Source organism: Tupaia chinensis, unplaced genomic scaffold (genome assembly GCF_000334495.1).
Source record: "Tupaia chinensis unplaced genomic scaffold, TupChi_1.0 Scaffold000031_1, whole genome shotgun sequence".
In the NCBI taxonomy this organism is placed as follows: domain Eukaryota; kingdom Metazoa; phylum Chordata; class Mammalia; order Scandentia; family Tupaiidae; genus Tupaia; species Tupaia belangeri.
This window is the reverse complement of record NW_006159461.1, coordinates 2,128,566-2,142,332: the sequence shown is the minus strand read 5'-3', so window position 1 is coordinate 2,142,332 and position 13,767 is coordinate 2,128,566. Positions and strand designations below refer to the sequence as shown.

General features: G+C 46.5%; 1 protein-coding gene across 1 annotated transcript in view; it reads right to left on the bottom strand.

Annotated features, from left to right (window-relative positions):
• The window catches only part of PXDNL (peroxidasin like), a 525,965-nt gene that overhangs the window by 105,102 nt on the left and 407,096 nt on the right, over positions 1-13,767 (bottom strand). The window contains 4 exon segments of the mRNA XM_006140357.1: positions 29-108; positions 111-329; positions 2,959-3,116; positions 4,349-4,457. Coding sequence (XP_006140419.1) covers positions 29-108; positions 111-329; positions 2,959-3,116; positions 4,349-4,457 — 566 coding nt within the window.

Sequence of the window (13,767 nt, the reverse complement as noted above, 5' to 3'; positions counted from 1 at the left end):
GGGGGGGGGCCCCGCCCGCCATGCCCACCAGCTCCGCGGAGACCAGCCTGGGCAGCGGGAGGGGCGCTGGGCCTGCGTCCAGGTGGCGGCCAGCCCCGCGAGGCGCATCATAGCATCCTTGTAGGCCGGCTGCAGGATGCGCGCGAAGGCGCCCAGAGCCGCGCCCCAGGTCGGGTGCTGCAGGTTGTTGCAGGCTCTGTCCGCTGCTCGGTACTTGCGGTGCAAACACAGGTCGGAGCAGTTTAGCAGAGGCCGGCGGGCTGTGTACCCTGACACGTCGGCCATGAGGCTGAGGGAGCGCGGGGACACCAAGGCGTTGTAGCGGAACTCTGAAACGCAGAGCAGAGAGCCATGAGCACAGGGTGCTGAAAGGGTTGAGCCAGCTCAGTTCTGTGCCCTGGAGACCCGCCCCCTGGAGGGTGTAGACGCCTTCCTGACTTCAACCGCACTGCCTACGTCACAGCAAAGGGCTGGTAACAAGGCGGGGAAGCCAGTGGAGTTAGGGACTTCAGTCCAGTGAGCAGTGGCTAACCGCCACGGTGCGCAAGGTGGAAGGGGATCGCGCCAGTCCCGCCTGGCCTCCAGCCCATAGACCCCGCATCACGTAAGGATTGGTTAGCCTCCACACAGGACTGTGGGCCGGGTTTGTTCCCATTTTAGACTCCTTTCAGGGTTCATGCTCCTAGGACAGGGTCTAAGGCATGCCTGCGTGGGCGGGTGTTACCCCCACACACTCACGTGGAGGTAGTAGGTGGCAGCTGTTGAACCACTGAGCCCTGGTTCCCTGAGGACCAGGGGACACGTGCATGCACGTGCAAGCGAACACACACACACCACACAGGGTGTGACGCGGATGCACACCTTGCACCAGGGCTTAAGGACCTTCCAGCATCCTCCTCATGATACTGCACAAAGGCTGTTCACCATCGTTTACTGAGAGTGACTGTCCCCAGTGGTCATCGGGAACTAACACACCAGAGCCATTTGCTCTTTGTCTGTTAGCCTGCCTCAGCCTGGACCCTTGGCTCTCTTGATCTGGGGTGAATACAAGAATCCTTCTGCATATCAGGAAGGATGTGGATACTGAGTTTGCTTTTAGAGTGAAATGCTCTTAGGGCAAGAAAAGGACTTTCGATTTAGGAAAGAAAAGGACTTTCGCTTTACAGATACAGATGGGCATAAACCAGCATCTGGTCCTCCCTTAGGACACGCTGCTGAAAGCTCACAGACGTTAACAAAAAGGTACACCGAGTCTGGCAGCGAGCGTCTGCTTGTCAGCTGTCTCCGCAGATGTTTACCGCGTGTCATCTTCCAGTGACGAGGCTAGACTGGTTACTTCTGGACACTTTCTCCTTCTGGCAGGGATGAGTGAGCAGAGGACTCACGGTGGAAGGGGGACCCGGGGGCCTGGCCTTTACCTGGAGCTGAGGGGAGGAGCAGAAGTGGGCTTCACGGGCCGCCCTGGGCTGACACACCTGGTGTGATTCCAGGTGGGTATCTGGACCTTCACGGGGAGCGTTAACCATGCTAATATGAAAATCTCACTGGGTATTTGAGTCAGGGAAACTTTGAAAATCCAGGACATAATGGACACCCAGGGGCAGCCACATGCTCTTTGGAATAACTGTACAGTGCGTGTGGAACTGGTTCGAGTCGCACTCGACACATGGGCCTGCTGCTGTGTCTCAGTTTAGTTTGTGAAGAATAGAGAGGAGAAATCTGTAACCATTGCATTTGCATTCGCAGTGCCGCGTGTACAGCGAAGAGCCACCTTAATTGATTTCATCTGAAAAAGAAAAAGTCTGAGAGCATTCTGTATCTTCGCACTCTGTATCTTCTGACTTGACATTTACTAAATATAATGTGTGTTGACTTTTGGAAAGCGATACATGAGAACTTGAATATAGAAAAGAAGATGAGAGGGGATATAAATGTTATGAGTACTGGAAGGAATTTCAGATAAATTCATAGAGTGATTTGGGCAATTAATTGTAAATTGAGAGGGGCTGGTACGTGGTGTGGCGTTAAGGCGCTGGACTTCCACATGGCTGAAGTGGTTCGAGTCCTGGACTTGGTGACTTGCTTTCTCACTTTCTCTCTCTCTGATTAAATTCAAATATAATAATGATAATTAAAATTAAATTTAAGAAGAATTAAAAAAGCAATAAGTAGAGGAACAGTTTCTTGCTAATAAAGTATTTCTCTGTGGGAAGCATAGTATCTTTTGGATCTTAAGAGTGAGTTTATATAAAATGGGTCTCCCGGATCTGCTCAGTGTACACATCACTGAGTGGTTGAGGCAGGTCTCGAACAGCCAGGTATTCTCCCTACTTTGGAACTGCAGTTCCTATGAAGAATGTGTACGTGTTTTCTTTGGTAAAATGATGAGTAGATTAATCTCGTCTCTCGGTCACATGACGTTGTGGAGATTAAAAGTGTGGTCTGCCCTTCCCAGCAGAGGTTGAGAGTGGAGACGTGACGGTGAGGGGGATGGGTTTGGCTGCTAGAGACCGTTAAGGGGAGGTGGCTGGTGGAGTCTGTGGTGGATGGAGAGTGCAAGACCAAAACAAAGAGAAAAGATTATAAATGACAAGCATGCTCACAAGAGAAACACAAATCAGGCTTTCTTTGTATTGTCTAAAACAGTTCGCGGTAGTGTGTTCTTGTTCATTTTTCTGTCATCAAAAGAGCACTTTGACTCAAAGAAAGGACCGACTAGTGGGTCAAATTTGACAGTCTTTGGCAAAATTGTGGTTTTTCATGAATTTGTAAGTCATTGTTATAAATATCACTTGTATTTTGAGTACTTGTGAACTTGCAATGGAAATTTATTTTGTCAATTCTCTTAATGAACTGAATAAAGTTTTGGTTTTATTTTTCTAAAAGGTGTGCTATGCGTAGCTGAGGAGTGCCACCTGGCCAGGGACGGTAGCTCAGGCAGAACCTCCCCGGACTGACCTGGGCCCTGCTTGTCCACGGTCAGCGCCTGCTTCACGTGGTCCCGGATCAGCTGCAGTGTCTGCGTGAAGACCTCCCCAGCTCTGGCCACCACCACCGTGAACGGGTCCCGTGGGTAGTGGAAGAGAGCCAGCAGATCCCCGGAGGTGTGCGGTCTCCTAGAAGTGACGGAAGACAAGGCTGTGGCAAGACAAACTGCAGACCCGTGACGCTTCCACATGCTGCGTGCTTTAGACATTTCTAAACACGGAGGACAAGGAAGTTTGACCCAGGAAGGCAGGTCTGCAGGGAGCTGTGGGTCTTCTGTTTTGTTAACTACTGAATCCCAAACGCCAATCACAGCATAGAATTCGAATGCTGTATCTTAATGACCTAATGATTTAGGCAGTAGTTTTCTATTAAGAACCGAAGCTATGGAGGGGCCGATAGCTCGGAGGAGGGCTCCCAGGCGCCCTCTGAACCAGTGTGCAACCCACTCAGTCCGGCCTTGGCACTTTCTGTCCTCCTTCTTCTAGACTGAACTGCCTGAAACCAACCTCCCCTTTAGAATTTCCTGCAGACACCGCCCTCCCTGTGCAGTCTCCCCCACCCTTGTGGCTGTGGCCCCCGCGACCTCGCCCACCTTCCCCATAGCATCTGCACCATAGCATCGCTACCCGTATGGGAAGGAGCCTGCCGGCAAAGTCAGCAAATCTCCTGCCCAAGGGCACCCAGACAGAGAGTGGAAATGAGGAGGCACAGTAAGAACACGCGTGGGCTGGATGGCCCACGAACAGGCCCACGACCCATGCCACACTGCATGCGGGTGTCCAGAAGGCACATTTGAAGATATCCCTTTTTGATTACTCATTGTAAACACTGGGTATATATTTTATTGTACTATGAAAACAATAGTCAACTGTTCTTTCATTCATTCTTGTGTTAACACAGCACAGTTTGTGGGACCGGAATGTTTCATTAGCCTAATGGCATTCCAACTCAGACTCAAATAAAGCCAATGCCACGTATCAGAACCAATTTCTAACCTGTGGGCTACAGTTTACTGCCAGGTGTGCTCAACTTGGCAGTCACTCTGACTTCACGGGTCACAGGCACACCGGTTGATGGATGCTGAGGTAACACAGCTGGGGCCTGAAGTCTATCGTGAGACTGTATAGAAGGGACCTGTGGCATCAATCAATGCCACTGACATTTCATGGGGGACAAGCCTCCTTCTCTTTGAAACAGAACTGACCAAGATGGCTAGCCCACAAGAAGGCACACACGCAGGACTGAAGTCGACAGTTTCTAGCACCTTCTGCCTAATCCCCCTGTGATTTACAGGGATTATAAAAACCAAATAGAAGAGAAACGAAAACAATTTTGCAATCTAAATCAAATTAATTCTTACTGTGAAAACAAGTGTCGTCGTGTGGAGTTAATTGCACTGTCAACCCTCCGCACAGCATCAAGGATGGATGATTCCACGAAGGCGTCACCGGCTCGTCTACCCTGTGCTGCTTTGAAAATCAATTCCATGATTAAAGAGAGCAAGCGGACCTTAAAGTTAAAAATGGTATGATATAAGTGACATTACATTTTTAAAATGAAAACTTTTAAGACAATAAAAATGTTACACAATATCTACATGACAGGGTCCACTGCAGAGGAGTCGGCCATTATCCCGGGCGACAGCAGTGTTCAGAGTTAAAGCATTCCCAGATACACAGCGATGAGAAATACTTCTTCTCTATGACACCGATTCACCTAGGATTCCAGTCTGTTGGCGATTTGTCATCTTGGGCAAGATATGAAAAGCCTATCTTTTCAGCCACCTTGTTCTAATGTTAACATTAAAACTAAGTGAATATTATCACATCCCCGTGGAGGTTTCTTAAAGCTAACATCAAATTCTCACTAAAATTTCGGCAAAAAGTAACTCCATCCTGTTTCTATAGCTCTCCAAGGTGTGAGAATTCTGCAGTGGAATTTCATAGACAAAGGAAGCTAGTCACATAGAGTTCACTATCTCCAACAGATTAGTCTTCTCCACATGATGGCTTAAGAGGTTTAACTTTAAAAAAAGCAAACACTGGGAACCAGCAGTTGGCATAATGGCTATGTCGCTGGACTCCCACGTAGTCGACCGCGGTTCACATCCCGGATCCGGTGTCTTAGAACTAACACTGGGCACGTGTGCGTGCGTGCCCAAGATCCCGAGAGGAGAATGGAGGAGAAGGGATTGCGGTGTGACCATCCCCCCTGGGGGGTGATTTCTCGCTTTCTGTCTCTCTCTGTCTGTCTGGCGAGCGAACGCACCCTATAGCGAAAACCTCTCCAAAATAAATAAATAAATAAAAAAGCAAACACTAAATAGAAATGTGTGTGAATAAATATTTAAAGTTCACCTAAGGGAAATAATCAGGTATATTATATCTACAGTGTTTGGTTCATTCTTGTGATATTACAAGTACAATAAAATTTATATATCACAGGCAACTTAAACAATAACTTATGACATTAAATACTGAAAGCAAGAGTTAAATATAACCTCAAAAATTGAGATTGCATTGGGACCAACAGTTAGTGTAATGGCTATGTCGCTGGACTCCCACATAGTCAGCCGCGGTTCAAGTCCCAGACCCAGTGTCTTAAAACTCACGCCAGGTGCGTGTGCATGCATGCCCAAGATCCCGAGAGGAGAATGGAGGAGAAGGGATTGCGGTGTGGCCATCGAGAATGAGGGTGATTTCTCACTTTCTGTCTCTCTGTCTCTCTCTGTCTGTCTGGCGAGCGCATGTGCCCTATAGTAAAAACCTCTCAAAAAAATAAAGAAAGAAAGAAAAAAAAAAAAAAACCTGAGATTGTGTGTGACATCATTACGGAAAAATGAAAAGGATGTAAAGCTTAAATGGTAATGGGGCCAGACGATGGTGCAGAGGGAACACAGCGCTCTGCAATACCAGACCACGACGGAGTCGAGATTGTGTCATGGGGTCTCCCTGAATGCTCCAGGTGCCCAGTGCCTGTGACCCAGGCTGGCCGAGGCTGAGAGTGGACTGTGGCCTGAAGATCCTGTTGTGGGTGCCTCTCTCTCACGGAATAAATAAACATAGGAAGGCAAAAAATGTAGCTTGGCCCAGCCATGGTGGTGCAAGCAGAAGGGTTTGCACCACTGCTTGATGGCTGAGGTCAAAGGAACACTTCAGTTCAGTTCCTGGCCTAGCCTAAGCGGGCTGAGCACAGTGAGAGGGCCTTCAGTTCCAGCGGACTGGAAGACTGTGGCAAGAAGGACTGGGACGTGGCAAGACTTTATTAAAAAAAAACAACAACAAGAAGAAAAACGCCCTCTCTTCTTCCCGTGCATGCACTCGCTCGCTCTCTCTCTCTCATTAAAAATCAAAGCTAAGGACCTGGGTAGTGGCACAGCAGTGAAATGCAGCACACTGCAGTGCGAGTCTGTGTCTGGAGACATGCCCGAGTGTGACGGGGTGATCCAGAGATCCAGGCCTGGCTGGGGCTGGAGGAAGATGGTGGCATCAAGACCTGGTTGGGAGCTGTCTGTCTCTGTCTCTCTATCCCCGTCTCTTAGAAAAATTAAATACATGTTTAAATATGTGTGTGTGTGTGTGTGTGTGTTAAATACATGTTTAAATGTGTGTGTGTGTGTGTGTGTGTGTGTGTGTGTGTGTGTGTAATTTGCCATAGGGTGCCTGGCCAGAGAGAGACACAGAGAGGAAGAATGAGAAATTAGCCCCTGGAGCATGGCCACGCTGCAGTCCCTTCTCCATTCTCCTCTCTCAAGATTTTGGGCATGCATGTGCATGTGCCTGGCGTGTTTTTCAAGTCACCAGGTCCAGAATCCGAACTGCACACTCAAGAATGTGGAATTCAGTCCCCTTAACCACCATCTTACCAGCTGGCTCAAACTTTGAAAAGATTAAAGTAAGTAAATAAAATGGGGCCAGTAGATGCTGAATTCTCACATGGCTGACCATGGTTCAAGTACCAGATCTGGTGGCTTAAAGATCAAGCCAGGTATAGGGCATGTGTCCCCACGATCCCAAGAGGAGACTAGAAGAGAAGGGACTGTGACTGTCTCCCACCCCAGGAGGTGGTTTCTCACTTTATCTCCCTCTGTCTCTGTCTCTGATGGACACACCTCCCCTATGGCAAAAACCTCAACACCACAAAAAACGGGTAGAAAGGTGTGGGTTTTACATACCATAAAACAGGCCTGGCCCAGCTGCAGTGGCAGTGCAGGTGCAGCGGCACCTGTTCCACATGGGACACCCAGGTTTGGATGCCAAGTTAACAGGGTAACTCGAACACACCAGACAGGCACACCACGCACACACACAACACACACACACCCCACACACGTCTGTGATCCTGGCTGGCTGGGAGGTTGGGGGCAAGAATGCAAGATGGCGAGACCCCCTCTATCTCTCTCTGTCTCTCTTTCTCTCTCTCTCTCCATCATAGATGCACACTTCAGGTAACTATTAGAAAACCAAAAAAAGAGATTACCTAAGGCGATCCAGTTAAAATATGTAAGAAAGTGCTTTATAGTTGTGGCTGAATATATAGAAACTGTGGTGGCAGTGGGGTGTGAACGAAAGTAGGAATAGATGAATTAGTAATCAACTAAGTAATCCATCAGTATAATTATCATCATTATGAAAAACCTGAATTTTACCAGTCTAGCTTCATGAATCGAGTTGTTATGTGTTCAAAAAGAATCAGTACAGGGACCAGCGGTTAGCGTAATGGCTATGTCGCTGGACTTCCATGTAGTTGACCGAGGTTCAAGTCCCGGACCCAGTGGCTTAAACTCACATCAGGTGCGTGTGCGTGCGTGCCCAAGATCCCGAGAGGAGAATGGAGGAGAAGGGATTGCGGCATGACCAGCCCCCCTGGGGGGTGATTTCTCGCTTTCTGTCTCTCTGTCTCTCTCTGTCTGTCTGGCAAGTGCACGCATCCTATAGCAAAAACCTCTCAAAAAAAAAAACAAACCAGGGAATCAGAACAAAGGAGATTACTTAATTTGCTACTTAGTAATAAAGTCACCAAGATTGATCAAGTCGACCTGTACTGGCACGTAGGCTGTCTTGATGATTTAATCAGGCGTGACCTTTTCTGTTATTTCCCTTTTACGCCTTCATTTTTGGACCTGCTGTGTAGACAATGGCATTAATCATGCGCTTCATGAAGTCCATGACAAGCATGTCCTTGGTCCCCGACCCCGGAGCACGATGCGCCCTCACAGGTCCACACAGGTAAGGACGCCAACCCCGTGCGCTAGGATCCAGGTCCCACACAGCACAGTGCCCTCAGGGGCCGGAACTCGCTGTGGCAGACCGAGCTGGGAAGGGGTGTATAAATTTCAGAAAGGGCATCACTTAGCATGCTAACAGGAATTGTATTTGATTGACAAGTTCGCTTTTATTATATTTATGAAATCATCTTGTTACAGTCGTGTAAAGTGCACTGGCCTAAGGGATTTTACAGCGTTGTGTTCATCTCTAGAGTCACTCAAAAGTGAAGCCATGATGGGGAGCCTGGAGCTCAGGGCGGATGCGGCTGTCACGTGTTAAGTGTCGGACAGGAGAGGCACGCGGAGTCCTTCTGAAACCATGGTCCACCCCAAATGATTACTGTGGTTTAATAGGTGATCTGTGTGCTCACATGATCGTCAATGACACCATTTTGTCCTATTTTTCCTTCAACTCAATTTGCTATTCATCTCTGTTATGAAGAAACTGACTAATATAGAGAGTGAAAAGGGGACAGAAGTAACAAAAAAGGAGCCATAATAAGTCTTTGAAGTAATGAAATTCTAAAGGACACAAGTAGAAAGCACATAAAAGATGTTCACAGAGCCTTTTTCATTTTTTTTCTATGTTTTTTCCATGAGGTGTGTATACTTGCCAGAGAGACGGAAAGTGAGAAATCCCCCTCCTGGGGGGATGGACATGCCACACTCCCTTCTCCTTCATTATCTTCTTGGGTATTTGATTGACAAGTTCGCTTTTATTATATTTATGAAATCATCTTGTTACAGTCGTGTAAAGTGCACTGGCCTAAGGGATTTTACAGCGTTGTGTTCATCTCTAGAGTCACTCAAAAGTGAAGCCATGATGGGGAGCCTGGAGCTCAGGGCGGATGCGGCTGTCACGTGTTAAGTGTCGGACAGGAGAGGCACGCGGAGTCCTTCTGAAACCATGGTCCACCCCAAATGATTACTGTGGTTTAATAGGTGATCTGTGTGCTCACATGATCGTCAATGACACCATTTTGTCCTATTTTTCCTTCAACTCAATTTGCTATTCATCTCTGTTATGAAGAAACTGACTAATATAGAGAGTGAAAAGGGGACAGAAGTAACAAAAAAGGAGCCATAATAAGTCTTTGAAGTAATGAAATTCTAAAGGACACAAGTAGAAAGCACATAAAAGATGTTCACAGAGCCTTTTTCATTTTTTTTCTATGTTTTTTCCATGAGGTGTGTATACTTGCCAGAGAGACGGAAAGTGAGAAATCCCCCTCCTGGGGGGATGGACATGCCACACTCCCTTCTCCTTCATTATCTTCTTGGGATTTGGGGCACACACGCACATGCACCCGGTATGAATTTCCAGCTGTCAGGTCCAGAGCTCAAAACTGCAATCAGCCCTGTGGGAGACCAGCGCCTAAACCACCACACCACCAGCTGAGCCCTGTTCATGGATTCTTAAAGGTCCATTATAGATACGTGACTGCAGTTTAAGTCCTGGACTCGGCAGCTTGAAAATCACACCAGGTTCCCACAAAGTCCCAAGAGGAGCTTGGAGGAGAAGGTACATGGCATGGCCGTGTCCCCTGGGGGGGGGTGATTCTCGCTTTCCTTTTTTCTGTTTCTCTCTGTCTCTCTCTCCAGCAAGTACATAACCCTACAGCTAAACAAAATAAATGAATAAATAAACCTTGAAACAAGACGAAACACAAAGTACATTATAAATTTGTAATGCTATCACTCAAAAACATTCTTGGTAACATTTCTCAGTTATTTTAATTATTTAAGTTTATATAAGTTATGTAAAATAAAGCAAACCTTTTTTTCTTAATTTTACTTTGTTTTAATTGCTTAAATACAAATTGCAAAAGTCCTCTCGTAAATTTCTTCAGAATAATACCGTGTGATGCAAAGCAAATTTGCCTTGGGGGGCACATTAGAATCAATCAGTATTGTTAGTATCTGGCTCAAAAGTCACCTCAGGGCCAGCAGGCGGTGCGGTGGTTAAGATGGTTGGATCACACATAGTCAGTTTTGCAGTTGGTTCCAGATCCCAGGGCCTGGAAAACACAGCAGGCACTTGCATGAGCCCAACATCTCTACAGAAGAATGGAGAAGGGATTTTGCCATGGCCCTTTCCCCTGGGGGTGCTTTCTCCCTTTCTGTCTCTGCCTCTGTCTCTCTCTAGTGAGCTCTCACACTCCACGGCAAATTTAAAATTTGTGCCATTTTTTTTTTTTTATAATCCAGAAGAAAACCTTCAGGTAATGTGACTATAATGCCATAACTAGGCCTTACCACATTCAGTCTCCCACTAAAATGAATGACATTTGCTCTGACACTGGTGAGGGTTGCCCCAGGAAGCCAGAGGCCCTTCCACGATGGGCGGCCTGGTGGTAATGACCGCCTTCGTGAAATCGCTTTCCTGAACGGCACGGAGGTGCCTCACTCTTACTGCACTTCACTAAACAGGTAAGCGGGGGCACCACCTTGCTGAGTGCCCGTGTTTATTCTGAGACTGGAAAAAATAAAAGCACCATCTATTCCCTTTAGGATTTGGGTATGTAGTTTACAATTTTTATGTTGTTTTCTTCACAATTTTTTAAAATATCCAAACACTACAATACCCAAAAATCTGGAAATGCTATGAACTGATAGTAAATTGAATGCTAAAATTCTGAGAGTGTGTCTTATTTCAGGGTGGAAGTATGTGTCCACTACAGACTTTCTGCATGCAGTGGTGGTGATGGAAGGTGTGCTCAACATGCGAAGGTATTACAGACACGGATATGTGCTGGGCAGATGTGTTCTATGGGGCGTGTGCGCTCGCCAGAAAGACACCCCAGGGGCGATGGCCACACCACAATCCCTTCTCCTCCATTCTCCTCTCAGGATCTTGGGCACACATGCACATGCACCTGGCATGAGTTTAAGCCATCAGGTCCAGGACTCAAACCACGGTCGACTACATGGGACTCCAGCAACATAGCCATCACGCCAACTGTTGGTCCCAATGCTGTTCTTTACAGAAACATGTCTGCATATCTACTGAAGTTTGCCCATGGGGCCAGCAGGCCATGCAGTTGTTGGGGTGCTGGATTCCCACATGACCAGCCTCGATTTGAGTCCTGGACATGGCAACTTGAAAGTCACACCAGATCCATGTGTGTGTGTGTGTGTGTGTATGTAGTGTGTGTGTGTGCGTGTGTGTGAGTGTGTGTGTACCCAAAATCCCAGAACGAGAATGGACAAGGAGGAACTGCAGCATGCCCATTGCCCTGGGGGCTGGTTTCTCACTTTTCCTCTCTATATATCTCTGTCTCTGTCTCTCTCTGGTGAGTTCATGCACCCTATGGCAAAAACCTTGAAAAAAATTGCCCAGGCTAACAGGAATGTCACCTGTCTCTTAATTAATATGTGAACGAAACTCATAACATAGCCAGAGTAAGCCAGCAAATAGAGTAAATTAGCAATTGGAAACTATTCGAGACCAGCCACAGTGCTGTGCACTGCTGAGACGCTTTGCTTTATAGGCTGGGAATGTCAGAAGGACCGGGTTCCTTCATGGTCCCTCCTGATGACAGGCACATGCCTGTAATCCCAGTAATCTGACCAGATTGAGGCAGGAGGATGGCAAGCTCAAGTCTGGCCTGGATAACATAGCCATACCCAGTCTGAAAAAGACCGAGGGGTGGTGGCAGGCACCTTAGTTTCAGCTGGTGGATAAAGCAAGGAGATAGTAACATGGTGAGATCTTATCTAAAAAAAAAAATCAATCACTGGGGCCAGCAGGCAGCGTAGTGGTTATAGCTCCAAACTCCCGCATGGCCAATGGCAGTTCTAGTCCTGGACCTGGCAGCTTGAAAATCATGCTGGGCACATGTGCATGTATGCCCAAAATTCCAGGAGGAGAATGGAGGAGAGGGGATTGTGGTGTGGCCATTGCCCTGGAGGGGGATTTCTCACCTTCCTTCTCTCTGTCTCACTATCTCTGATTCTCTCCAGTGAGTGTTCCTACCTTGTGGCAAAAACCTTAAAATAATTGTTTTAAACAGTCAATTTCACTTCATACGTTTGAATACATATAATTAAGCATTTTTGATACCTCATAGTTTATTCATTACTATGCAATTATTTGAGTGTCTTATGAATAACTGTTTTGTCTATAAACTGACAAATATTGGACTAAAATGATGAGTAATAAATTATTCAGAATTTAAATAAAAATCTAGAACTGAGGCCAGATGGTTAAGGCAGCTAGATCCCACAAAGCCAACACTGTGTTCAAGTCCCAGACCCGATGGCTTGAAGAGCGTGTGCTCGTGCCCAGCATCCCGAGGGAGGAGTGGAGGAGACGAATTGTGGCGTAGCCCTCCTCTCTGGGGGCGCCTCCTCAGTTGCTCTCTCTTTCTCTCTGTCTCCAACAAGTGCACATGGTTTCTAGCAAAAACAAAAACAAAAAAGAAAAGAAAAGAAAAGAAAAGCAACTAAACTAGAACCCACAAGAATTAAATAAGTGAGTTGATTAATATCAATTGGAACATAGAGTTAATTTCCAATAAATGTTAACTATTAATTTGATAATATAACATAATTATAATATTAATACCCTATATTATACATATAATAATTACTAAAAATTATGATATTAATTTTGCAATATTACTATGAGTTTAATACAGGTTATTTCATTAACTTTGTAGAAAAGACCCCATTAACTTAAAGTCAACTAAGGTAACCTTAAATCCTCAATCAGTTTAATTTGATAGTTTATTGTGTTGATGATGTAGGTAGAGAATATTATAGATAGGAAGAAATTTAGAAAATTATTGCAAAAGCCTAAATTTGAGATAACGAGAAAATGAACTGTGGACGAGAGAACTGCGTAAAGCAGAGAAGGAGGAGAGGAGCGAGGCTGGGAGGGGACCTGGTGAGGACCTCGGGATGAATCAGGAGGGTGCACACTGAGGACAGGGAGGGGAGACTGGGAGGACCCGGAGTGGGAGGGAGACAGGAGTTCAGTTCAGACACCTGCAAGGCCGGTTTTCCACATGTGGACCTGGAGGAAGCGCAGTCCACGTGGAATGGCCAGCAATTAGATCCTGCACTCAGAATTCCAGCTTTGCTTAGATTCTCCTCTGTGTAACGCAGTCCACGGCACGCACGTCGGCTGTGCTCCAGATTTCTCATTTCACAGCTGTCATGTCATCTTCCCGTTTTTCACCTTGTCTACCTGGTAGTGAAATGTCTCCGTGGCAAGAATTCTCTCCCACACACAGGCCTCCTCACTAACTCCACTGCCCATTTTTGAGGGACTCTAGAGAGGGTCTAGTTCCACCTTTTTTAAAAAAGAATTATTTTATTTAAATTTACTTATTTATTTATTTTAATTTGACCAGAGAGGGACAGAAAGAGAGAGAGAGAAAGTGAGAAAGCAAGCCACCAAGTCCAGGACTTGAACTGTGGTCGGTCATGTGGGAGTCCAGCACACTTAATCACCATGCCACCTGCCGGCTCCCAGTGCCACCTTTTTATGAAATGAGAAATTAATTCCA